The 27,088-nt window shown below is 40.6% G+C and overlaps 2 protein-coding genes across 9 annotated transcripts in view; one reads left to right on the top strand and one right to left on the bottom strand.

Annotated features, from left to right (window-relative positions):
• The first annotated feature begins 274 nt into the window (after window positions 1–274).
• On the top strand, window positions 275–27,088 carry GLDN (gliomedin). Of its 3 annotated transcripts, none has more exons than XM_080607130.1 (10): window positions 275–789; window positions 2,676–2,727; window positions 3,084–3,278; window positions 7,480–7,587; window positions 9,728–9,874; window positions 10,634–10,753; window positions 18,528–18,608; window positions 18,697–18,822; window positions 19,506–19,656; window positions 22,928–27,088. In XM_080607130.1, the coding sequence occupies exons 1-10, from the start codon at window positions 460–462 to the stop codon at window positions 23,385–23,387; spliced, it is 1,770 nt and encodes a 589-aa protein (XP_080463256.1). In that variant the 5' UTR covers window positions 275–459; the 3' UTR covers window positions 23,388–27,088. The 3 variants fall into 3 exon arrangements, with proteins under 3 accessions (XP_080463256.1, XP_080463258.1, XP_080463257.1); XM_080607131.1 differs by lacking the exon at window positions 3,084–3,278 and adding an exon at window positions 6,438–6,455 and having other exon boundaries at window positions 334–789; XM_080607132.1 differs by lacking the exon at window positions 3,084–3,278 and having other exon boundaries at window positions 333–789.
• DMXL2 (Dmx like 2) overlaps window positions 25,614–27,088 on the bottom strand; it is a 55,239-nt gene continuing 53,764 nt past the window's right edge. For all 6 annotated transcript variants that reach the window (XM_080607097.1, XM_080607095.1, XM_080607098.1 and 3 more), the window contains one exon: window positions 25,614–27,086. In XM_080607097.1, the coding sequence (XP_080463223.1) occupies window positions 26,877–27,086 (210 nt within the window). In that variant the 3' untranslated portion in view covers window positions 25,614–26,876. The remainder of the gene's footprint in view (window positions 27,087–27,088) is intronic.

Genomic DNA, 27,088 nt, shown 5'->3' with positions numbered 1-27,088 from the left:
TATCTTTACTGTTAATTAATGAGGATCGAAATTGGTTGTATCAGAGAGAGAACATGATATCCCGTGTCACACAAGGAATAATCTGAAAAATTCCAGCCACGCTTGGACATCTAAAGCTGTAGGTAGTGCTCTTGGTACTCTCTTGTGTACACTGTTCTTAAGAGTGCAAAGAGCCCACTGGGGCTGCAGGCTGGCAGCACACCGGGAGGGATCTTCCTGCTCTGCGATCCCTGACGGCTGGCATCTCGGCCTCCGGGAAGGAAATCAGTGAGGATATCGCCCCAGGGCCGCTCCCGGGGACCGCAGAGGGAGGCCTCACGGCCGGCACCGGTGCCCCCGGGGGGGGGGCGGGGAGGGGGCACGGATCGGCCGCGCTGCCCCGTGCCGGCCCCTCCGCCACAACGCCCACCGCGGCGGGGCCATAAAGCCCTCCCCGCCGGCAGCGGCCACCCGGCGGCGATGGAGGCTGCGGGCGGCCGGGCGCTGCGGGCGCTGCTGGCCGCCGTGGGGCTGCTGTCGGCGCTCAGCGCCGCCGGGACGCTTTTCCTGCTGGCGCAGTGGAGGGAGCTGGGCGCGGCGCTGCGGGAGCTGGAGCTGGGGCTGGAGGCGGCGCGGCCCCCCCCGGCCCCCGGCTCCGGCCGGGACCTGCTGGGCGGCACTGCCGGGCCTCCCCGGGCGCCCCCCGGCGCCCCCCGCAGCAAGCGGAGCCGCCGCGGGGAGCGCGCCCGCGGGCACGTTCGCGCCGAGACGGACGAGCTGCTGATGATGCTCACCTACTCCCTGGTGCCGGTAGGGCGGAGGGGCGCTCTCAGACTTTGAAACGCTAGTAGGTTTAGTGGAGCTCCTGCAAAAAGGGGTGGAATAAAAGGTCAGCCCGCCAGGTTTGGAGGTGTCAGGTTTTCAAACCTCTGCTCCGCTGGTGGAACCGCCCGTGTTCTTTCTGTCCTGCGTCTCACCAGGACGCTACCAGGCTTTATTTTGACATCGTGCTTTTCTGAAATAGGTCGTGCCCTTTTAGTGAGCTTTAAATTCAAGGTATTACATGAAGGGTCGGAAGAGGAGAACTGTAACTGCAAGAGAATGCCCTTTATCTGGCAAAACTGCATAGCTTTTTGCACTTCAGTGAAAAATTATCCTTGCTATGTAGGAACAGTTAAATAGCTGAAAAGTTTTGATTGATTTAGAAGCTTTTAAGTTCCGAGTCTGAAGAAATGCAAGAAAGATATTATTGTTGAAGGAACCTTAATGGAAAGTCTGTCCCAATAAAGATTGCAGGTTTAAGCCCACAAAGAAAGCAGAAAAGGCTCCTACTGATGTGGCTATTGATTTTGGTTCCAAAAACTTCTCACAGGAAATACCTTTTCAATAATGTCCCATGGATGTTTTTGTCAGTAAGTCATTGCAGTGATAACTTTACAGTGATAACATCTGCATTAATGTTAGAGCTAATGAGATTGTAGGGCATAGGTGTTCCCAGCTATGATGTTCCAGGTCTCTGCTGAATGTGGGCCTTGACTGGAGGTTTTGTCTGAGCAGGATTTCTCTTGCAGTAGAGGCACAGATTTTTGTGGTTGGGTGCTATGGGTACTAATATCCTACTGCTCTGCACAACAGCTGGCTGGGGGGAATCTATTCTGTTTTGTGGATGGCCACTGTTCAAGAATCTTTGAAATAACTTTAGGCATCAAAAATCTTATTTTAGCATTAATAGCATGAGTATATTTTAGGTTCTGGCTTTTGTTTGTTTATTTTTATGTATTTATAAACATATGTATTTATTTTGTGTGGGAATTAAAATAGGAAATTAGGACATATACTAGTGTAGAAAGACTGATGAGAGAGTAACAGTCCAATAATTTTGTAAGCACCAAATTTGAAAGTGAGATTTAAAACTGCGCAAAAGTTGATGGCTTATGTATCACTCTCTAATTTTCTGAGAAGTTACTTCATGTTTTATTTCGTCTTTCCCCTGCTCCCCTTTCTCCCTCTGAAGAAAACCAAGCCTTTAGCATTTAAACAAAGTACTTTTATGAGTAGCTTTTCTTCTTGGCAAAGGTGAGGCTGGCTGATTGGAAGGCTGTATTGCTAATCTTTTCATAGTTAAGCTGGTGGTTCTGATGTAGGCTGTTTGCTACAACACGCTCCTTGAATGCCATATTTTTTTAACTGTCAGCTGTATCGCACTGATTGGCAAATACAATGCAGAGATAATTGGAGGGCTCCAAAGCAAGTTGTAATCTTTTCAGCAGTCTCATCAAAACCATTTAGATTAAAATGCAGTTTGAATTAGAGAACACTCGGGAAAGGTGTATTTTACAAATTACAGTGTAGAAGCCAAAATTTTTGAGAGATGAAGGAAAAGAGAACAATCAAATTCTGATATTCAAAACCAGTTAGCTCTTCTCAGCTACATTAAATTGATCTAAAACTTCTCAGAATGTCTGAGACTAGGGAGGTCATTTGGTCCAAGTCCCCACTCACATCAGGGCTGATATTGATGTCAGATCAGGCTGCTCAGGGGACAAAATGTTTGAAACTTCAACATGAAAACAAAACTGACAGAAAGGCTTATGACAGAAGGAAAATGATTTCTGTGGTCAAAGTTAAACCAGATAACTTTCTTTGAATCATTATGGCATACATTGTTTCAAACTTTACTTTCTTTGCAATATTAGGTCCGGGTGATGGTGGATTTATGTAACAGCACAAAAGGGGTGTGCTTAACAGGTATGTTTGTTACTATAAACATTACACTTACACCTTCAAGAATACAGATTTACCATGTTTTCAAAGTTTTCATGTTTTCAAAGAACTTGAGGTAGATAGAGTTTAAAATGTCCAAGAATTATGGTATTTATCAGAATTTATAAATCAGTTGGGTTATTTATTAAAAAGAAAAAAAAAGAAAAAAAAAAGTAACAGGTGCTATTTGGGGGCTTACCTATACCTACTTATTATAAATGCTGGAAGTCAAGGAATTCAGTTTATATTACTTGGCGCTATTACTTTCCTATGTATGGAAAAAAAATTCCTAAATTTCCAAAGGAAATTTCGTATATTTCCTTTGTAATCATATCTTACAGATTTGGGTGTGTTTCGGCTAGCAAATGTGACGCCCATCTACAAGAAGGGCCGGAGGGTAGACCCGGGGAACTATAGGCCTGTTAGCTTGACCTCAGTGCCAGGGAAGCTCATGGAGCAGATTATCTTGAGTGTCATCACGCGGCACTTGCAGGGCAACCAGGCGATCGGGCCCAGTCAGCATGGGTTTATGAAAGGTAGGTCCTGCGTGACGAACCTGATCTCCTTCTATGACCAAGTGACTCACTTGGTGGATGAGGGGAAGGCTGTGGATGTGATCTACCTTGACTTCATTAAGGCTTTTGACACTGTTTCCCACAACATTCTCCTCAAGAAACTGGCTGCTCGTGGCTTGGACTGGTGTACACTTTGTTGGGTTAAAAACTGGCTGGAGAGCCAGGCCCAAAGAGTTGTGGTGAATGGAGCCAAATCCAGTTGGAGGCCGCTTACTAGTGGAGTCCCCCAAGGCTCAGTGCTGGGGCCAGTCCTCTTTAATATCTTTATTGATGACCTGGATGAGGGGATCGAGTGCACCCTCAGTAAGTTTGCAGATGACACCAAGTTAGGTGCGTGTGTCGACCTGCTCGAGGGAAGGAAGGCTGTGCAGGAGGATCTGGATAGGCTGGACCGATGGGCTGAGGCCAACTGTATGAAGTTCAACAAGGCCAAGTGCCGGGTCCTGCATCTGGGGCGCAACAACCCCAAGCAGCGCTACAGGCTGGGAGATGAGTGGTTGGAAAGCTGCCTGGCAGAGAAGGACCTGGGAGTGTTGGTTGATAGGCAGCTGAATATGAGCCAGCAGTGTGCTCAGGTGGCCAAGAAGGCCAACAGCATCCTGGCTTGTATAAGAAGCAGTGTGGCCAGCAGGTCTAGGGAAGTGATTGTCCCCCTGTACTCGGCTCTGGTGAGGCCGCACCTCAAGTACTGTGTTCAGTTTTGAGCCCCTCACTACAAGAAGGACATGGAGGTGCTCGAGAGAGTCCAGAGAAGGGCAACGAAGCTGGTGAGGGGTCTGGAGAACAAGTCTTACGAGGAGCGGCTGAGGGAGCTGGGGTTGTTTAGCCTGGAGAAGAGGAGGCTCAGGGGAGACCTCATCGCTCTCTATAGGTACCTTAAAGGAGGCTGTAGAGAGGTGGGGATTGGTCTGTTCTCCCACGTGCCTGGTGACAGGACGAGGGGGAATGGGCTAAAGTTGCGCCAGGGGAGGTTTAGGTTGGATATTAGGAAGAACTTCTTTATGGAAGGGGTTGTTAGGCATTGGAATGGGCTGCCCAGGGAAGTGGTTGAGTCACCATCCCTGGAGGTCTTTAAAAGACGTTTAGATGTTGAGTTTAGTGATATGGTTTAGTGGAGGTCTTGTTAGTGTTAGGGCAGAGGTTGGACTAGATGATCTTGGAGGTCTCTTCTAACCTAGACAATTCTGTGATTCTGTGAAAATACTAATTGAGGTTTAGCCTTGGTATTTTTTGTATGTGTCCCCACACTTCCAGGCTACCATGGGATAAATGTGTGTGCTCTCATCGTTGTAACTTCTGTGGAGTAGTGGGACTTGGAAGAGCAAAGTGCTAACCTACCCTGCCTTAGGAACATGTTAACAGGGCGCTGGGTTTCACTTGTTAGCAGTCTGGAGTTAGAACAGCTGGGACACAAGATGATGTGAGCAATTTCTGTGTCTTGAAGAGAACATCAGGCACTAGCCAACTTGAAGGGGTATGGTCCAGTTTGAAGACTGTAGCAGACTCAATTGTGTTCACTTTGGAAATGAGAAGATTAGAAATAAGCCACTTCTTAGGAGTTTATAAAACACTTCACTTGCTGTCTTGTTCATATTTTTAACTGGCTCAGATGATTTCAGCATACAAGAGATTTACCGTAATGTACACCGATGTGAAATACTACTTCTGAAATTGCTGACCAGTTCCGATTGCAACTAAGGCCGAACCACAGGCAATCTAAATGTTTATTTCTTTGGGCTCCAGAGTTCTGAATTCATGCTACTTAGCGCAGCTTTTTGCTTTCCTGACACTACTACACTGTTTCTTTAGTAGTGGCTTTCTCTGCTGTAGCCCTCTGTGATACTTATTACTTCTCGAGCACCTTTCTCATTTATCTTATGCTTATACAAGGATACTCAAGATCCTTAGTTTCAGATGACAAAGTAATTGTAGGTACTAATGCACATAACATTGTAGTGTGGAAAAAATGTTCATTTACTGGAAAATTGGGAGTGAGTTGTTAAGTGACGTTACTGCCTGTACTGATTAAAAGGAATAATCACTGTAATGGTATTATAAAACGATTTTCCCTTTACTTGTAGTGCTTTCTAATTAATGCTGAAGACTGTCGTCTTTAGGGAAATCCAGCAACTACTGTTATTTTCTGTTTTAGAGACTTCTTGTTGAAACAAGACACAACTGAATAAAGTGTTCACAGCACTAATTTAGTTCTTTAATTGCAACAACCCCACTTTTCTTTGTATTCTCCTAACCTGCTTTCCTTTTTTTTTTTTTTTTTTTTTTAAAATATGTATTGGGAATCACATAAGATGTATCTTGTTACAGAAACATTTTCAGGTAATGCTTTACTCCTGCCTGCTATGCTTTCTTCTCATTAAGGCCTTAAACTTGAATTAAGTCAGAAAGGATAAGACAGATTTTGTTGTATTACATGTTGCAGAATAACTGAAGCAAGTCCAATTTCTAGTGCACCAACCAATTCACTAACCAGGTTCTGTGGGAAGCTTGGTCCAGTCTGGAGACCAATCACATGTAAAAAATAGTGTTTGTGGTTTAGATGTAGTTCATAGGAATGACAAGACCTTTTTGCCTATCTAAATAGTCTGAATCCTGAACTGTAATGGAATATCTGAGAAACACAAGGAAGCATGGTGTGTAACAGGATCATGCCATTTACCAGTGTTATTAAGCTATTTTTCTAGTGTAAGAAGATTTTGGAAAAAACTTATATAAAGGAAATGTAATAATTGTTGGATGGCTTGGGTCTGTGGCACTGGAAAGGCACCTAAACCGAGTGAGGTTATATTGTAGAGGTGGCTGTTTGTCAAATCTTTATCAATTGAAATTTGTAGAAGGCAGACCATGTATGTATATGTAACTGCTTTTAAGGATACTCTTTCAGTAAGTCTAGGTGAGTTTGTGCTCATATTCAAATGTCTATTTTTAATACAAAACAGCTAAAACCATAGGTGTTCATTTTGAAATCTGATGGACTTTTCCCCCTTTTTATTGTCCTGAGCTAATGCCAATCAGTTCTATTTGGAATTGTTTTTTGTTTCCTTGCTGGGAGAAACTCACCATTTCCTCTTTCTTGTGTTCTTTTGCATATTCTTGATGTAGGCCCCCCAGGTCCACCAGGTAAGGTACTTTGACAATTGCAGTAATGTATTTGGGTAACTGAAACAGAAGTTGGTATGAATGTTGAAATATAGAAATGTATCTTTATAGAATAGTTGTCTTTCTTTACCTATTAGAATAGGGGAGAGTTGAATGACTGCCTTTATAACTTTTATACTTATATCAACCTATGCCCTTTAAGGGGTGGGAGGGAGGCTTTTGTATCAGAGGGAAGAGGAGAATAGTTTAATGTTTATTGAAACATATGTGGTCAAAACCAGATGTTAAGTAGCATTTAGGTGAAGAACATATATAAAAGAGCAAACTGATATTTTAATATAACACTATAAATATCTCTTAAAAATTGTTGGTTACTGATTTCTGACTCCCCCCCCCAATTCCCTAATAATTTTTCTTTCTTTCTGCTCTCACTCATGGTTGCTAGCCTATATGAATGGTTACTTGCTTGCTTTCCAGGTTTCTTTGGCTGTGGGTCTGCTTAGAATAATTCTGTCAGAAAAGTGTTGGGTACTTTTTGTTTGCGGGGATTCAATAGTGACAAAGGGAATGATACCTTCTGTATCAAGCCAGAGTTTGGTACTACGGTATTCTGGATGAGTAGGTAAATGCTCTTCTTGTGTTAGATTAGTCTAGCCTGTATCATAAGCAATGTCAAAGCTTCTGTGGCTTGTGGAAGATGTATTTCTGACTTTGACAGTGACTGTAACAATGGGTTCCACTGTGTTGATCCTTCAAGTGGAATCTAAAAGGCTGATCTGTGCTGGCCTTTGTGCAAAATATGTGCAGCATTCAGTTCAGTCAGTTTTCTTATGCTAAGGCCAGGACAAATGCTCACTTAATTTTTGTGCTTGTGGGTGTTTATTTGGAGGATACTGTATTGGCATGGAGAGCATAATGGCAAATTAAAGGATCTTGTATTTCTAAAGAATATATACACATAAACATAGTATATATAGATTTAGTGATTTTAAGGATAAATTGCATTTAACAGTGAAAATTCAATTATGCTGTTTGGCTTGTTCAGGGCCTCCTGGACTTGATGGGCTGCCTGGCTACAATGGATCAGATGGAGTCCCAGGTATACCAGGTCAAAAGGGAGAACCCGGAGTAAATGGAAAAAGAGGAAAAATAGGTATTTTTTTTTTTTTTCTGTTAAAAAATCATTTCTTGCTGTTATATTCAAATGCAGTTACTTTTAGACCTTTGTTACAAGAAGGGTTTTAATGTTTACAAAGAATTTGTACATTGCAGAATTCTGTAAAATTCTTTTTCTTACTCTAAGTTTTTGTAGATTACTTCAGACTTATTCCATAGTGTATATATATTCTATTGAATAATGGAAATTAAAGCTATTGAATGAGATTAATTGCATCTCAGTATTCTGAGTTTGCTGTTAAATACTGTCTTTACAAGAATATTTCCATTTCCTCAACCTTCCAACTGAGGTACGCTTTGACTTCAGATGGCTTAAAAAAACCCAACCAGCAGAGCCAGAGTTTGGGAGTGGGAGTTTCACATTACCATAGTTTTGCTTTCAGATACATAATAATCATGGTGGGGAAAGTATATTTCCATATTTTTCTTTTTTTTTTTTCTAAACTGTCTGTTTAGGCTGGAAACTCTTGGAGCAGCTTTTTTTGAGTTGCAGATGGACTCTGTAATGCAGCAGGGTCTCTAGGTACTATTTTAATATAAACTACACAAATAGAGCAGCTCTGCTAAATAGCCCATAGACTGCATGCAGTCCACAAGCAGTTTTCTGTGCTGGTCAAGGAAACTGTTTGTCCTAACTTACTGATTTCACCATGACATGTCTCTGCTAAGAACACAGAGAAGTGCTGTTGTCTCTCAGATGCTTGATTCAACAAATCACTGTGCGGTGGGTGACAGTTACTGTGCTCTGAGGCTGTAAATTACTGTAAAGGTGTAAAACAGTAATTGCTTTACAGAAATATCTGATGCGTCATAGCTAATTGAAAACACTGATGGATAATTGGTTCTTCAAGGCAGAGTGACAAAACACTGGGTTGCACATGGTAGGAGAGTAAGGAGACAGAAGGGCATCAGAAGGGATAATACTTGGGGGGGGAGGGAGGATAGAGAAGTGTATGTTAATGAGTAGGTTGGCTGATGCTAGCACATAGATATTTATAGTGGCCCACCTATTAGTCTGGCTTTTGCACCCTATTGCATGGGCCCGCTGGCACGTACGAATGGGACAACCATCTACGACTGCTTGAGACAGTACATGGTCTGTCACATCACTATTCCCCAACAATTATTTTTTAAATTGGAAATGAAACAGAGAACCTGTTTTCAGGGATTCACATGGCAATTGTGCCAAAGATGCATTTCAGATTTCACCCCAAAAGAGTAATTGTTTCTGGTTTCAAAGAGTCAATTTAAACAGTAAAACTCTAAGTAGAAGAACAAGCACTTTCTTCTCAAGTACTTACAAGTGTAATGTATTTGAAACCCATGCCTGCAAGAACACTTATATTTCCAGTCTTATGACGGTTAATGCTTCTCTCCTAAAGCATGAAAATACTAACTGACGCAAAGGTAGAGGGTGGAAAGTTTTGATATGTCAGTTTTACAAACACAGCATTGTTTTCCTTGTTGCAAAATATTCCAGCTGAGATTACACAGGACAAACGAACGTCCTGTTAAAAATGCTACTTTGCTAAATGATAAAGCACAAAAAATATTTGGACTGATCATGCTTGTAACAAGTGTAGGGGCAGGGAATAGTAGCCACGTGAAAAGGTTACTGGGTAGCTGAGTCTATGCTCTGCTGGGACACAGGAAAATGTTGAAAGTACAATGTGTTGTAATGTTAGTACATAATGGCTTTAAGAAAAGAGGAGCTATGAATATGCACTTCTTCTTTAATGCCCTACAAATGTAAAATAAATGACTTCACATTTTTTCCTTAGTGTTCCTAGTCCAGAAATGCTCTAGCCAGCATTGGCAAGGCCGAGGTCTCCATGTTTCATGTTCTAAACTCAGAGATTACTAGGTAAAGAAAATATTTTTCACACCTAATGAATTGTACACCGTTTCCCTGCTTATTTGGTTATAAATTTGCTTTGAAATCAAAGCAAATTACAACAATACAGAAAAATACAAGTGAAAAAGAACAAACAAACACAAAACAAAACCAACAACAAGGGTGAATACATTTTGTATTTCAACAAAATGCATTGATTTTAGGAACTGTGTGATTAATACTTCAACAACATTCTTGGTACTGAAATGCTTTTTATTTCTAGGCGTGCCAGGACAAAAAGGTGATCAAGGACAGAAAGGAGAACCTGGAGAAATGGGTTTACCTGGCAAAGATGGTATGCCAGGTGGAAAAGGCGCAAGAGGAGCAAAGGGTGAAAAGGGGGATGCAAACAATGATGTAGTATTAGAAGGTAAGAAGAAGTACTCTTAAGAGCTCTCTTGCAATAGCGTACATGACAGAAAAAGATACACTCTGCTTCTGCAAAATAAGGACCAACTAACATAACCATGTTATCCACAGTGAAGTTTTTGGGTATTGCTACAGTTTATATATTAGTATTGGTCAGTAATAGTCTCAAGGGTGTGTGCAGCTCCAAAAATTAAAAGGACTGCCTAGGGGAGTATGTTTCATTTATAATGCAATTCCTCACAAATACTCTTCTATTTGGTCTTTGGTTTGAGGTGTACATGAATTCCACCCTTTCCAGTACAATTCAAGACAGTTGATCTCCTTCTGCTCTTTCTTGCAGTGTAGTTTTATTTATGTATTAGAAAATGAGAGCAGATTTCCGCTCGTGAATATATGAAAGAAGCATCATGGCAGCCACATTATAAGTTGCTAAAACTGTAGCCTCTTAAACACTGTAGCCTCTTAAGTTGAAGTCCTAAAAAACACTACATAAAAGGCAATAGTGTTTTATAACTCTCTAATGTGCCTGTAATCCAGACAGATTAAATTGCATTCATGTCTTAGAATTTGTGAAGTTCTGGATGGCTCACATTCTAAGAAAGAGCATTTCAGGGAGTTTACTGATCACACAAAAACCTCTTAGGAAGTCAGAGGCTCTTTCAGAGATCTCTAAAAGTCCATCATGTGGACACGTACGGTTCTCTGCAGATTGCCTGCTTGCCTGCAGGGTCTGCAACATTGTACTTCATTTTTTACATAGGTGCAAAAGGTGAACCTGGACCCCCAGGGCCTCCTGGACCACCTGGACCCCCAGGACCTCCAAGAAAACGTAAAGGTAAAACACAGCTTCAGGAGAACATATACAGCAACAAATGCACAGGTTAGTTCTTTCCATTGTTCTTTTTGATATTATAAGCCAGTTCAAAACCCATTGCTCCAAGACTCATGAAACAACAAGCATGTATTTTATTCTCCTGGCATAAGTAAAACTGAAAAAACTTAAAGCTGCGTATGTACTTAAATATTTTGTTGAAACGCACCCTTGGTAAGGCAGCAAGCTATCTATAATATTTGTCTTTTACTCATACTATTCCAATGCTAAAACAAAGTGTTTACAAATGGGTTTTTCTGCTAGATAGAATCCCAGAATCATCTAGGTTGGAAGAGACCTCTAAGATCACCTAGTCCAGCCTCTAGATCACCTCGTCCAACCTCTATGTATTTGTATCCAATGTATTTGGAAAATAAGAGAAGTGGTGTTGAGTTTTTTAGCTTTTAAAGGCAAATTTTAATTTTACGTGTAAATACAACACCTGTTAACCAGGCTGCATTTCACTGTATTCTACAAAATTAAATTGCCTGGTTATTGGCAGAACCAATGAAAGCCAGACTAGCTGGAGGAAGGCAAAAGGCTTCATGTCTAATTGATTATGGAAGTTTTTGGAGCAAGGTGATCTTGACTTGTTTTCCATTTTTTGCTTCTTATCATTATTGCATCCCATTTCATGATCATGACTCTCTTATTTGCTCTACTGTATCTGTGTTGGTGAGCTACAGAAAGTAAAAATTAAAAACAGAGCAGACTTCCTTCAAACTGCTGCAGTGACTGGCTGCAAATTACACAGCAAATACTGTTAGAACCCATTCAGCTGGTTAGAATGCCAATTCATAGATCGTCTGCTGAAATGTAGGAGCTGCCATCCGGTTCTCTCCCCTCCTCTCCTCTATTCTCCTCCTTTCTTTTTATATTGGGGAGGAGGGGAAGGGGACACGCTGGTGCTTGGAAATCAGGGATGTTCTCACTCATTTTATTGTAAAACTCAGCAGTTGTGTTTTATAAGTATTTCAAGATGGATGTCTGAACTTTAGAAAATTTTGACCAGAAATGTTATCTGAGAGCATTTCTTATTGGTCAGTGAAACAAGGGGAGGTGAGACGAGCTGCTGGCCTTGGATGTCTGGAACACGGGATCTACAAACACTGTTGTATTATGATAACTGGAAAATTTGGCTCAAGCTATTAACTGATAATAAAATGCAAAGAGAAGCTCATGCTAGAACAGTTTTTGTATTTCTAGCTTACTCTAGCTTGAGAATGGAAGCAAACCTTTGGGCTTGGATCTACATACTGGATCTGGCCCCTGTTGTCCTTATCCTTTACCCCTCAATGGAATTACATTTGATGTCAAAGATGATTGTAGCTTTCAATGACTGTTACTATCCCTACAGTTCTGAATTTTCCCTTTAGCTGAGAAATCTGTTTCCAGGGAGGTCATAGTGATCCAACAAAAGAATAACAAAGAATGTCTCAGTTCCTAATTTTTCTTCTTTCATATTTCTATAAAAGAAGGCAGCTCTCTGTGACAGTGTTTGGTTGAGTGGCATTTCTTTTGTAATTGGGAATGTGGCTTCTTGAGAGGCATATCAAAAGGGAATCGACCAAGAAATTCATGCAGTTATTAAGTGTAAAACATGCACCTTGATTTTTGTCTCACCGTTAATAGGGTGATATTGATCTTATGTTGCGATAGTAAAGTTGCAGAGGGAGAGCACAGTTCTCCATGTTGGGAAAAAAGGATTCAGTTGTAACGGACTTGAAATAGTTCTCCCTTCTTCCAGTTTGACACTAGTAGCCCTTCATCTTGCAGGCAAAGCATCATACAGCACTAAAGATGTCTAGCACCTACATTGTCTACTGCAAGGAGATAACTAGTGATTAGCTGTTGGTGATGTCTGTTTTAGCTAAGAGTAGTTTCAAGTGAGCTAAGACTAGTACCTGCATTAGCATCATCTTTTCCCCTTAACCATCACTCTCCAGTTTGGTAAAAAGAAAATTTTCTTTTTTTTTTATAAGTGCTGTTAACTAGAGAATATTTAATACTAGATGGAACATACATCAATGATTTCTGCCTCTTATTCTTAATGTAGAACATAACTGTAAATGTAGTAGCATGTGAGAATCTCAGTTGGGAGATGCTGGGTACTGAATTATCAGAATGGAGCCCAAAGAGTCTCTTTACAGTGGAAAGTGGATAGCTGAACAGAAATCTGATCCTATTTGAAATTCAGAAATGCATGAACTGTGGTACAAGATATAATCGGACCATTTACTCAGGTAGCCTCTTTTCAAGTGTTGAAACAGACTGAAGTGCTTTGGAGAGATAAGCTTTATTGCATGGATTTCTAATGGATTTGAAATCCCAGTGTGCAAATAGGAGTTATTTGAATATAACTTTGCAGAGAAGAGGTGTTCCTCTGTGAGCATTTACATTTTATGAGCCAGTAGATTGTGTCACCATAATGCAAAAATAAATCATCTTTTGTAACTAAATCTTCATATCCCTTTGAAGAAAAGAGAATGCACATGTTGATTTATAACTGTAATTAACTTATTGCATAAGAATATAAGAATGATTTCTATAAATCAAGTTTTACTTTTTTCAAAATTTAATTTCCTTAAGAGAATACAATAATTAGTTGCAAGCTCAGGTGTGTTTGGTCTCAGTGGTACTGTTAGCTAATTCTAAAAGAAACAAAATATCCCTCAATCTGTCCTTCACACCCTCCCCCAGATAAACCAAATCAATAGTTCTCATATCTTGTAAACTCCATTAACTCTCATCCAGAATATTTTAGGATGAGAATCAGTAGGATATTTATCTTTTTTTTTGGTGGAAAGAAAGCAATGAAAATTTCACATAGTAGTCTCTGATTAAAAACAAAACAAAACGGTCTTTTCAATCTTAGTTGTTAACTGTTTCCTGCAGCTGAAAATTCTCAGAGAGTATTGCAAACATTCTCAAATCCGAATAGTGCATTCAGCTTCACCAGAAACAGAGGCTTGGTCCTTGATTATTCCATATTCTTAGATAAACTACTGTATAGGGAACTGCTCACACAGTTAACTTTATCAGTTTTCTTGGGCTGAGACTAATACATTTGTGCATTTCAACTTATAATTTCTGCTGAGTGGATTCCTTCTTTGAGATATTTTGAGAATATTTTGAGATCAGAAGCTGGAAAGGGACCTAGAGGGATTGCTAGATTCCAGCTATAGGCATACATCTTCCTACAGCTGGATTGACTTTGTGCCTTTTTTGAGAGATAAGTTGTGATCAATTACAACATTTAATGTCATATCAGTGAATGTCCTAGATAAATGGATGGGAGAAATGTGTGTTGTTTTTGCTCTATCTTGGAATATTTTCTTTCTCTGTGAACAAAGACAGGATATAACTTTAAGGAGAAAACAACAATGCAGTGCAATCTGCCCTTACTTTCCTCAATGTCACACTACCCTTTCAGCATTACTTTATAGTTATTTCATATTTTTGCTATTTTACACATTTAAACTTCATCACAGCCCCATGAAGCCCAGAAATCTATTGGAAAGCAACGATGAAAGTGCATGTCTGAAAGAATTTGCAGGCTGCATGTTAGGCAGTGAAAATGTGTAAGGAGATGAGTGTTAGAAATGAGATTAGAAAACAAGCTTACAATGAAATCACAGAATCACAGAATCGTCTAGGTTAGAAGAGACCTCCAAGATCATCTAGTCCAACCTCTGCCCTAACACTAACAAGTCCTACACTAAACCATATCACTAAGGGCTACATCTAAATGTCTTTTAAAGACCTCCAGGGATGGTGACTCAACCACTTCCCTGGGCAGTCCATTCCAATGCCTACCAACCCTTTCAGTAAAGAAGTTCTTCCTAACATCCAACCTAAACCTCCCCTGGCGCAACTTTAGCCCATTCCCCCTCGTCCTGTCACCAGGCACGTGGGAGAACAGACCAACCCCCACCTCTCTACAGCCTCCTTTAAGGTACCTGTAGAGAGCGATGAGGTCTCCCCTGAGCCTCCTCTTCTCCAGGCTACACAACCCCAGCTCCCTCAGCCGCTCCTCGTAAGACTTGTTCTCCAGACCCCTCACCAGCTTCGTTGCCCTTCTCTGGACTCTCTCGAGCACCTCCATGTCCTTCTTGTAGTGAGGGGCCCAAAACTGAACACAGTACTTGAGGTGCGGCCTCACCAGAGCCGAGTACAGGGGGACAATCACTTCCCTAGACCTGCTGGCCACACTGCTTCTTATACAAGCCAGGATGCTGTTGGCCTTCTTGGCCACCTGAGCACACTGCTGGCTCATATTCAGCTGCCTATCAACCAACACTCCCAGGTCCTTCTCTGCCAGGCAGCTTTCCAACCACTCATCTCCCAGCCTGTAGCGCTGCTTGGGGTTGTTGCGCCCCAGATGCAGGACCCGGCACTTGGCCTTGTTGAACTTCATACAGTTGGCCTCAGCCCATCGGTCCAGCCTATCCAGATCCTCCTGCACAGCCTTCCTTCCCTCGAGCAGGTCGACACACGCACCTAACTTGGTGTCATCTGCAAACTTACTGAGGGTGCACTCGATCCCCTCATCCAGGTCATCAATAAAGATATTAAAGAGGACTGGCCCCAGCACTGAGCCTTGGGGGACTCCACTAGTAAGCGGCCTCCAACTGGATTTGGCTCCATTCACCACAACTCTTTGGGCCTGGCTCTCCAGCCAGTTTTTAACCCAACAAAGTGTACGCCAGTCCAAGCCATGAGCAGCCAGTTTCTTGAGGAGAATGTTGTGGGAAACAGTGTCAAAAGCCTTAATGAAGTCAAGGTAGATCACATCCACAGCCTTCCCCTCATCCACCAAGTGAGTCACTTGGTCATAGAAGGAGATCAGGTTTGTCAAGCAGGACCTACCTTTCATAAACCCATGCTGACTGGGCCCGATCGCCTGGTTACCCTGCAAGTGCCGCGTGATGACATTCAAGATAATCTGCTCCATGAGCTTCCCTGGCACTGATGTCAAGCTAACAGGCCTATAGTTCCCCGGATCTACCCTCCGGCCCTTCTTGTAGATGGGTGTCACATTTGCTAGCCGCCAGTCGACTGGAACCTCCCCTGATAGCCAGGACTGCCGATAAATAATGGAAAGCGGCTTGGCCAGCTCCTCCGCCAGTTCGCTCAGTACCCTCGCGTGGATCCCATCCGGCCCCATCGACTTGCGTACATCCAAGTGTCATAGCAGGTTGCCAACCATTTCCTCATGGATAGCGAGGGCCACATCCTGCTCCCCATCCCCTTCCACCAGCTCAGGGTACCAGGTATCCAGAGAACAACCGGTCTTGCCGCTAAAGACTGAGGCAAAGAAAGCATTGAGCACCTCAGCCTTTTCCTCATCTTTTGTAACTAAGTTTCCCCCCACATCCAGTAAAGGATGGAGATTCTCCTTAGTCCTCCTTTTTGCGTTCATGTATTTGTAAAATCGTTTTTTGTTATCTTTAACGGCAGTAGCCAGATTGAGCTCCAGATGAGCTTTGGCCTTTCTAATTTTGTCCCTGCACAGGCTCGCAACATCCTTATAGTCCTCCTGAGTAGCCCGCCCTCTTTTCCAAAGATTATAAACCCTCCTTTTTCTCCTAAGCTCGAGGCAGAACTCTCTGCTCAGCCAGGCCGGTCTAGTTCCGCGTCGGCTCGTCTTTGGGCACGTGGGGACAGACCGCTCCTGAGCCATTAAGATTTCCTTCTTGAAGAGTGCCCAGCCTTCCTGGACTCCTTTGCCCTTCAGAACCTCCTCCTAAGGGACTCTGCCAACCAGTGTCCTGAACAGCTCAAAGTCAGCCCTCCGGAAGTCCAAGACAGCGGTTTTACTGGTCCCCTTCCTGACTTTGCCAAGAAGAGAACTCTACCATGGTCACTCTGCCCAAGACAGCTCTCGACCACCACATCTCCCACCAGTCCGTCACTGTTTGTGAACAGAAGGTCTAGTGGGGCATCTCCCCCGGTAGGCTCTCTAACCAGCTGCATCAGGAAGCTGTCTTCCACGCTCTCCAGAAACCTCCTAGACTGCTTTCTCTGGGCTGTGTTGTGCTTCCAGGATATGTCTGGGAAGTTGAAGTCCCCCACGAGAACAAGTGCTGATGATTTCGCGGCTTCTGCCAGCTGCCTGTAGAACTCCTCATCCGTCTCCTCATCCTGGTTTGGCGGTCTATAACAGACCCCCACCAGGATGCTTGCCTTGTTGGCCTTCCCGCTGATCCTAACCCATAGGGACTCAACCTTATCATTCCCAGCCTCAAGTTCCTCAACATCTAAACACTCTCTAATATAGAGAGCCACACCACCACCCCTTCTGTGCTGCCTGTCCCTTCTGAAGAGCCTATAGCCAGACATTGCAGCACTCCAATCATGAGAGTAGTCCCACCACGTTTACGTGATGGCAACCAAGTCATAGCCTGCCTGCTGCACGATGGCTTCCAGCTCCTCTTGTTTGTTACCCATGCTGCGTGCATTAGTGTAGATGCACTTCAGCTGGGCCATTGCCATCTTCCCCGGCTCTGCCATTGTTCCCCCCGGCACAGCTCCAACAGGCCTTCTTTCAGCCTTCTTTCAGCCCCATCCCCCTTCTTTCCTAGTTTAAAGCCCTCTCAACGAGCCCTGCCAGCTCCTGGGCTAAGATCCGTTTTCCCCTTAGAGATAGGGACCCGTCTGCGGCCATCAGGCCGGGTGCCGAGTAAAGCGCCCCATGGTGAAAAAACCCAAAATTTCTGTGTTGGCACCAGCCTCTGAGCCACGAGTTAATCAGGTGGGCTTTCCGTGTCCTCTCTGTACCCCTCTCTGCTACTGCAGGGATAGATGAAAACACCACCTGTACTCCCGCTCCATCCACTAACCGTCCCAGTCCCCTAAAGTCCCGTTTGATATCCTTCATGATATCATGATATCTCCAGCACAGAACTGAGAACTCTTCTCTGTGATTACTAATTCTAAGTAAAATGAAACATGTTGCACTGATTTAAAGCAGAGATCTTTTAAAGAAGGGTTTACAGAAGAAGTTCTATAAATAACTTCATTAAGGCATTGATTAAACAGTAAATGTTAGAGAAAACCCAATCAGTTAACCTTTAAAAAATTGTTGAGGGCTGGGGGAAATTGTTTGCAGGTGTTTATTTGTTGCTTCTGTGAACCATTTTTCTATATGGAATGTGGCGTATAACTTCCCTCTGCTACTTTAACGGCATGGATGACTGACCTGCATTCTTATGCATAAAGTGCTCAGTATGTGTGTTAGTACATTATTGTTCTGGAAATTAATGACAAGTACAAAACTTCCACAGTTGCCTACAGAGCACACCCCCTCTGCTGGTGTATCTAGATTTGGGCATGAAACTTTTGAGTTTAGTCATCACACATTCTCAAGGAAGCATTTTTGGTATTACTGATAAGTCAGCCAGCTGCCAGCTTTTTCAGTTATCTATTGTTATCTAAGGAAAGGGACAACACAGTCTTTCTAAGCACTTGCTCAGGAATTCACAGCTAGAGAATTAAATCTGTTGGCAGAATTAGTTGTTGCTCAAAGTTGTCTGTCAGCTCAACAACTTCAAGGGAACAGACCAGCCCAAACACTTCATTTCCTTGGCAGAAGTGAGAGCAAATGCCTTTTTTTAAATCTCCCCCTCTCTCTGTCTTTTTTTTTTTTTTTACCAGAACAACTTTTTTCCAGGTGAAATAAAATCCCAGTTGTTATTCCTTTAGTTTGTTGAAGACAGTGACTATATATCTGTCATGTTGAATATAGAAAGATGTCATGTTTTACCTTTTCTCTCAACTCTAGGTGAGACGTGTGTTGTACCAAATGATGATACTCTGGCTGGAAAAGCTGAAGACAGAGCCCTTGATCATTCAAAAAAAGCTGGTAACCTATTACAGAGGGGGTAAGACTAACTGCTCCTTACTGTTTTTGTAGTCTAACAAATAATGCATGTGTGCTCTTTCTCTACTAGAATGTGTCATAACATCTGTAGGAAGTCCTGTTCACTTTGTCAGTGTACAGCAAACGTTTGGAACTTGGATGAGAGAACCTGCAAATGTAAGCGATGAAAGGATTTGGCTTACCATGCATTTTTCAGGTATAGTAGTAGTACTTACTGATCAAAAGTCAATTTTATATTAATTTTGCTTTCTAAATTCTTTCAATCCAAATTAATATTTCTCATAAAGTATGATGTTTTCACTCACATATTTTTCAGAATATTTTCCATGTTACCAATATAATACTTAACTATACATATGGCTATAGACATCTGTAGTATTTTCTGACATTTTCAGGATCTAGTGTTGACTCTGAAAATAGTTTGAGGATTTTTTTTTTAAACGAAATTTAAATGTCTGTTGTTCATGTCTTTGTATTCTTTTCTTTCAATGGTTCCCTTATAGTTTTAATTCCTTAAATTGTAGCTAGTACTTTTGCCTTTTCATTTAGGAAAGCATGAAAATGAATCAGATGCTGCATGAGCTACGTTTATTGCAGGATAATTTCCAGGACCTAAGTGGAAAAAGGAAATATTTTGACAGTTTACGAACTATGTTCAGAATTAGGGCTCAGCACATTCAGTGGAAAGCAGGCCCTTGAACACCTCTGTAGGTTATTGGTGTTTGTCTCTGGGTTATTTTAGCATATTCCAGCACATTAAATCACTGTTGAAAACACAAATAAGGTTGTTGTCTGTCACAAACTTGATTCTGATTGAATTGTAGTAGAGATTTCAGAAACTAGATAAACCAAATGATAGTCGTTTTTCTCTTCGTTTAGGAAACTCTATCAAAGAATATGAGAATTCCAATGCCTTGCTGAATGATAGCTACAGAATCATTAACATCACAGGGTTCTTTTATGGATGTGGTCACGCAGTACAAAACAATCATCTGTACTATCAAAAGGGAGGAACCAACGTCATTCTGAAGTAAGTCAAATATAGTTAGATTAAGACAACCTTTTTTCTGTACCATTTGTTTCTTTTTGGTCCCATCAAAAATAGGGAGAATAGAGGAAATGGTTCAGAGTTCTTTCCAGGACAGAACAACTAACTTTTTTTTCTGTCTGTAACTGGAATGTTGGCCATTGGCCTTCCATACAGTCTGTGCGTGCAGAATCTGTGGGGGCAGAGGAACTGGGAGGGTAGTCTTCAACCATTACTCTGCTGTGAAGGTCAGTTCTTTTAAGCATTGTTCAGCTCTATGTCAGTTGCTACATGATACATGAGATATATAGGACAATTGGGCCTCCAGATTGAAAAGATGCTGAGATGACAATGTATTTTTTCTGTTGGCTGTCCTGGGGTCCATGAGGTTTGTATTATACATTACACTGCTCTGGGTGTTCTTGCACTTGGATTCTTTGCTGTGTTCATAATTGCCAGAAAGAAGTGGGAACTGACTAACGAATTTGGGGCTCAGAAAAAACCAGCACAATTGAAGAAAACCTGTGCATGTGTACCTGCATCAGGGTGGAAATTGGTTCAGCTGCAGTCTGGGGGGCACAGATATGGGATTCCATGACTGAAGCCCACTTACGGAACATTTTGGCTTTCCAGAGCTTCTTGCTGGGTTGACACTCATGCCTTATTCTCAAATAGCACTGTTCTTTGCTGGTAGGAGTTGAGTTAATGCTGCTAGTGCAGAGGAATGCACTAAGGCATCAGCATAGGATGTAGCGACCTACTGTACATTCCACTGTGGAGGAGTGGTTCTGCTGTTTGATTCCTTCATAATAAGAAGTTTCTGTAACTCTCGCGTCTTTCTGAATTTGAACTGGGAATTACACCTTTATTTCTTCACTTTCTACTGACGACAGACAATACAAATCAAAACCAAAATCTCATCTTGTGGGGAGAGCCAAAGAAAGGCAGTCCAAGGGCAAGTGAAAGATTGCAACTGCTTTCAAGCTCCACTACATGACTGATGTTTGAGCCAAGAACATTACTATACTTTGATGTCTCTACCCAAGCAGGTGTGAGTGCCTTCTTCCTATATTCATTTGGATGCCAAGGAATGTGAGCAAGCTGCTTGGATTCTATAATATTTATTCTGCCAAAGACAAGCTCAATTTTTGGTAACCTCCTTTAAATATCTGTAGGACTTTTTGTTTAAACCCTTTTTAATGGCCATCTCTGTCTAAGCAATGCACAGTGATGGGACAGAAGTTCCTTGCTGTTGCTTGGGCACAACTAATTTGGAACTGCCTTCATATACAGACAAACACAAGCTATTTGTGGAATTTTCAAAACCTCTCTAAGAATTTGCTGAGAGATGGTCTCTGTTTTCAGTTATTCACTTCATTTACCTTCAGCATAGACAGGATTAGGCACTGTGAATTTTGTTACAGTAAAGTCCTTGTTTCTGGGCTGCAAAAAAGCTTCTGGGACTTTTGTATTGATTTAATGTGAATAACAGGTGAGGACCTATCTAGTTGATTTTGCAAATGTTGCAAGCTGTTTATTGTCATATTTAAAAGCTGACAAAACTAGCTTTGTCTGATGCATTTTGGAATGTTTCATCCCTTTCTTCTTTGTCTAATGTTTTCCCACCTGTATTCTTTTTGGTTGACTTACTCATCTTAGATGATCAGAAAGCTTTGTAGCTTAATCTTCCCTGTGGTTGATGAAACATTTACCCGAATCTCATCGTTTACCCCCAAGCTGGCAGAAGATTAAGGACTTTTTGAACCATTTGGAGTTCTAGGCTGGACTGTCCTTGATTGGGTGAGAGAAAGAGAACCTCAGGAATGAAAAGTCACTTTGCTGCTACCTTCAGAATTTTCACATAAAAGAGGAAAAGACAAGGTGTTCTGTGTTGCAGATCTTGCACCTTTCTAATGAATCTTGAGATACTTTTTGTCTTGTTGGCTCTTTATAGAATAACCTCCTGAAGAAAAGCTGTATTTCTATGTAACTGTTCCTGCTAAGGTCTGTTCTTGTAGTTTTTGCATTAAGGTATTTACCAACATGAAGTGATTAATAAGATTAACTGAGTTGACGTATTTTTCAGAAATCTTCTCCAACCTTGAAGCATTTTTTAGTGCACACATATGCTGCTGGAATATAGAGTTGCTGCAGACCTGAATTTTACAGAAGCTGACAAAAATCATTTTGCTAGTCTAGTCATTCTTGAGTTTTCTTAGGATGATTTTCCTGCATATGCTATCAACAACTCTTCCACAGAAACATGAGTGTTCCAGTATTTTTCCTCTTATGTTGAAAGTTCTTGGATGTGAAATGCTCCTGTCAAGTCTGTCCTTTCAGAAGACTTGGAACTGTAGCAGATTCTTGTACTGAGTAATGTTTTTCCTCTATTTGAGGAAACGAGCTATATAGTTACCCAGAAGTCACAGTGAGATGTGCTGTAATTCTGCACTACAGAATACATTAATTAAAAAGGTAAAGCACACTCTGCCTTTACTAAAGCACTGCGTTGTTCTGTGACTAAATACTAACTGCATATATGTCTTGATAGTAGCTGATTACTCTCCTGAACTAGTTAGTAGAGGAACTCAATTTTAACTGCTAAATGCCACTGTCCTCAGGTTATCATCCTATTAAGGAATTTCAAGGAATAAAAACAATTTTATACATCAGAGACGAGACATTTAGGCTGTCCTGTTGGAGGCCAGTTCAAGGTCAGAATTTTGGCTCTGCAAAAGTAGAATTTTTATTCCTTTGATGTTTATTTGAGCAAATCACTGCATTATCTGAACCGCTTTCAAAAGACAAGCTCTAAGACTAGGTGATCCTGCCCAGAATTCATGCTAGTTTGGTCATTTTCTTCCTTTGTTCCTATCCATTAGAAAGCAAATTACTGTACAGATTTCAGTTATAAGTTTGGGGCTTCACCTGGTATCTAATTCTTTTTCATACCCATTCCTTCTTTTAGTTGGCTTCTTTCACCCTAGAGATAATAAAGTTCATAAACTATATAAAGTGAAACCTACCAAAGTGAGTTCATGTCACTGCACACCTTTTAAATTGTTATTACACTGGAATTTTCTCCTAGTGTTTTGGAAGATGCTTTGAGTGGAGTACTTCATCGTAAAAGATATCAGAATGGTCTTTAAACTCAACTATTTTCAGCTACATTTCTATCAGTAATTTTGTACTCTGAATCAATATAACCAACCATTGTATATAAAAACAAAATTCTAACACAACATACTAAATACTTATTTTATTTTCATTTCAGACTTGGGCTTGATAAAGCATCCTTGGGCACACTGCTAATTGAAAATGCCTTATATCATGGTCGTAACTACCTCTTTGCTAACTCGAAGACATATTTCAACGTGGCAGTGGATGAAAAGGGTCTTTGGATTATATATGCCTCAAGCACTGATGAAAATATAATAGTAGCACACATTGATGAAGAAACATTTTCAGTCATTCGGCATATCAATACCACATATCCTAAGTCCAAGGCTGGTAATGCATTCATAGCATGTGGAGTTATGTATGTTACTGATACTAAGGATATGACAGTAAGTTTTGCTTTTGATTTATTGAAAGAAAAGCAGGTTGGTATAAGTTTTGAGTTACGATCTTCACAGTCTGTTCTTGCTATGCTTTCGTACAGTCTTAGAGATAAGAATTTGTACACATGGGAGAATGGGAGCTTAATGGTATACCCTGTACATTTTGGCAGATGAATATATTTTAAAATGGCATGTCAAGGAGCCGTGCTTGGCTAAACAAATTATTATTTAAAGCTATATTATATACATATCGAAGTCTCTTCATTTGGTATACATCTTCTGTTCACTGATGGTGGTTTGCATGTGTGCTTAAAAGGGAGATAAGAACCCTTTGTATAAACTCTTAAATTATATAGGCCATTTTTTATTATTTTTTGTCCAAAGAATAGTTGCTCAATATTGCAGCTGGCACACAGCACAGACTTGCTTTTGTTTTTCCCCTATTCTTGAGCCGATAATTAGATATAATGTATGTTGATTATTCCATGATCATGTGTTTGACAGTGACTATTTATAACTTTCAGTTGCAATCATCTTATCTGCAATCATTTTCTAGTCAGTGATTACGGTCTTAGTAAAGCGTCTAAATAATGAACTTTTGTGTACAAATACATTTCTCTGTTATTTTCACTTAATACTTTCCAGTGATCCTCTGTGAACATGTTTTGGACAAAGATATACAGCTGTTAAATATATTGGGGATGGAAATAGTTAAATATATATGTATATAAAAAAAATCTTCAAATTTTAAAAGTCTAGCCAACTGTTACATAACTAAAAGCAAAATCCAGCCCAGGTACAAGGAAAATGGGAATAATGGCATTATTAAATGTTGAAGCATATGAAACTGTGTTTAGTAATGCGAATGTTGGAAGGAAAGTAACCAGGTACAAAACTGAAGAAAACATGTATAATTTTTGATTAAAATTCCTGTTTTAACAGTGTTCAAGTTACTTGTGTTGCTGCAGTCTCTTCCTTACCCCTCACTGCCATATAAGCTCTACCACTCCACAGAAGTATAACTTCCTTATAACTATACTTAGTTATAGTAAGTTATATTTTTACTAAATTTTCCTCACATTCCTCCATACAAATGAAATGACAAAATGAAGGGTATACTTTTTTTGCTGGTAGTCATAGAAAAATAAAATACCTGGAGCAGGATTGCATGTATTTATTACAGTGCTTAGTGACTCAATTTGTCACTGTTAGTTTGGAAATCAGAATCACAGAATCATCTAGGTTGGAAGAGACCTCCAAGATCACCCAGTCCAACCTCTGACCTAACACTAACAAGTCCTCCACTAAACCATATCACTAAGCTCTACATCTAAACATCTTTTAAAGACCTCCAGGGATGGTGACTCAACCACTTCCCTGGGCAGCCTATTCCAGTGCCTACCAACCCTTTCAGTAAAGAAGTTCTTCCTAATATCCAACCTAAACCTCCCCTGATGCAACTTTAGCCCATTCCCCCTCATCCTGTCACCAGGCACGTGGGAGAATAGACCAATCCCCCACCTTTCTACAGCCTCCTTTAAGGTAGCTGTAGAGTGCGATGAGGTCTCCCCTGAGACTCCTCTTTTCCTGCTCACATTCATGTTTTTTGAGAGGTGAAAAATGATAGGAAATTTTGATTTTAATTTTACTCAGTACTTCATATTTCTAAAATTAACGTTGCAAGGTAAATCCTGTCTGTTGCTTTGTGTGTTTCAATGGAAAATCATCATGACCTCAGAAATTTAGGTGGGTGTTTTCTAAGCTGCCTGTGTTTATTGGTAAAGCCCATGCGGCTTTCATCTAAATATTTAGAAACAAAGCATCACTTAAACCCCTGACTGCACTGAGCTATTTAATACTTGTGACATCAAGGCACCACTGATGGACTATCTATGCATGCAGAACCTTGGTCTAGCAGATGTGCTGGGAAAATACCTCTGCAGCTAAACTCCTCTCTTCTCAGCATACTTACTTGGTGATTGCACTAAGACCATGATTCAGGCCTTGCATGGTAAGGATGGTGCAAATATAGTTCAAGCCAGAAAATGTTTTTATAATGTGCAAATGTTAAATCCATGTTAAATTTCTGAATGTCATTGTTGATCCACTTAGATCAACCTGGAGGAGGGAGGGACAGCAAACTCTGCCTTCTTCCTCAGTGACAGAAGCTGGCTTGTGTAAGAAGTGTTTCTTGCAGCTGCCTTTGTTGGAGAAGAACTATATTCTGTTAGCTTTAAAATTTTCTAGGACAGCTGAAAGTAAAATGCAAACAGCTAATCCTTTTTACCTCAGTGCTGTCTGAGGTCAAGTCAAAGCTAGCTCACGCAGTCTCCAGTCAATGTATCAGAGGTTCAGTTAAGTCTATTTAAATGTAAGAAAGTTTTGGAATGAATTGTTCCATGAAATAAAAGTAATTTATTTAACTTACAAAGGGAAAACTAAACAATGACATTTACTTTTCTTCTTTTTCCTACTTCACAGCCTGCAATTTAAAATTGCCTTTGGAGAAAGGTGCTTTTTTATTCTAATATATTTTACAGTACAGCACAGACATCAAAATGTTCATTGGAGGAATAAGACAGTTTGTTAACACTTAAATATGCAGACATCTTTTCCAGTGTCTTAAGAACATGGTTTTTGTTTACAACAGAAAAATACATCTGACAACAGTAGCCGGTTATATTACAAGCAAACAATATTGAACTCTGCATAGTTTATACAATATGCTGCGGTAATAATTTAATTACCAGTTTTATCCACTATTTACTAGCTGGCCACATAAAGCCTGACATTAATCTGAAATGTGGCGTTGTACGTTCTATTGGTATTCTCTTAATAGCTTCATTTAATGAAGTATTTTCTGGACAACTGATTTTCCAAACTAAAAGCTGACCAGAATCATGGATGTCCTCACTACAAACATTTAACGCGTACAGTACATTCCTAAAGTAAAGGCAGGTGACTAATAGGGAACATATCTGTCAGAAAGAAAGGGAAAGAGTGAGCAAATTAAAAAAAAAAAAATTGCATTTAAAAATGAGTTAATGTGCAAGTTACAGTATCAACTATGTATTAATACTAACAGGGAAAAAAAATCTCAGCATAAAATGATACATCTCACAGTACGTTCTTGATTGCACATTGTTTCACAGCATTTGCATCCATTACATTTTCTTGCAAAAATCAAATACAGAGTACCCTTAGTTAAAAGTAAACTATTTTACAATGAGAAGTTGTAGACATGCTTCAATTAGTGTGAAAAAAAAAAAGAAATAAAAATAATCAGAATCACATCAGAAATGCTTACTGACGTAGAGCCACAGTGCTTGTTAAGTGAATAACAGCTGTCAGGCTCTTTACAATACACTTATTAAATGCAGCTTGTGGGTTACTGAACAATAACCCCACCTATGACTGTACTGGGTTTTATTCTTTGCTTTTACAATACAGTACATGCATTTCCACCCCAGTGATCCTTATAGGCATACTCAAAATATACCTGTTGTAAAAGTCTTTTTTAATCTTTTTTTTCCTCCCATAATACTTAATGCCGCTGTAATTACTTTGAAAGGCAACAAAATAGTTCCTTTCCACAGTGTATATCACTGCATTTTTAGATACTTAAAGGGACATTATATAAAAACAAGATTAGCTCACATAAAGCTACAGAATGTCAAAAATGCCTGAAGGTACATTGAAAGCATTAGGAAGAACCCTCATCTTCAGTGTGCCATCTGCTCCACAGGAGAAGATACGATTCCCTTGCACGGTTTCAATCTGGGTGACACCAGCACCAATGTTTCTGAAAATGGACTGCTTAGCATGTTCATTTTTAAATGAATGAATTAAATTATAGCCAGTCAGTCTCCACACCT

Source organism: Anser brachyrhynchus, assembly GCF_964034855.1.
Source record: "Anser brachyrhynchus genome assembly, chromosome: 11".
NCBI lineage: Eukaryota > Metazoa > Chordata > Aves > Anseriformes > Anatidae > Anser > Anser brachyrhynchus.
The sequence above is the reverse complement of the archived record's forward strand: the minus strand, read 5'-3'. Positions and strand labels throughout refer to the sequence as shown.

What these genes read in the sequence shown, in the direction of transcription:
- GLDN (XM_080607130.1), top strand. Translation starts at nt 460, where the DNA reads ATGGAGGCTGCGGGCGGCCGGGCGCTGCGGGCGCTGCTGGCCGCCGTG. An exon ending in TCAGCATGGGTTTATGAAAG is followed by an intron (nt 3,279 to 7,479) that starts GTAGGTCCTGCG and finishes TGGCTTGTTCAG; the next exon opens with GGCCTCCTGGACTTGATGGG. An exon ending in TGGAAAAAGAGGAAAAATAG is followed by an intron (nt 7,588 to 9,727) that starts GTATTTTTTTTT and finishes TTTTATTTCTAG; the next exon opens with GCGTGCCAGGACAAAAAGGT.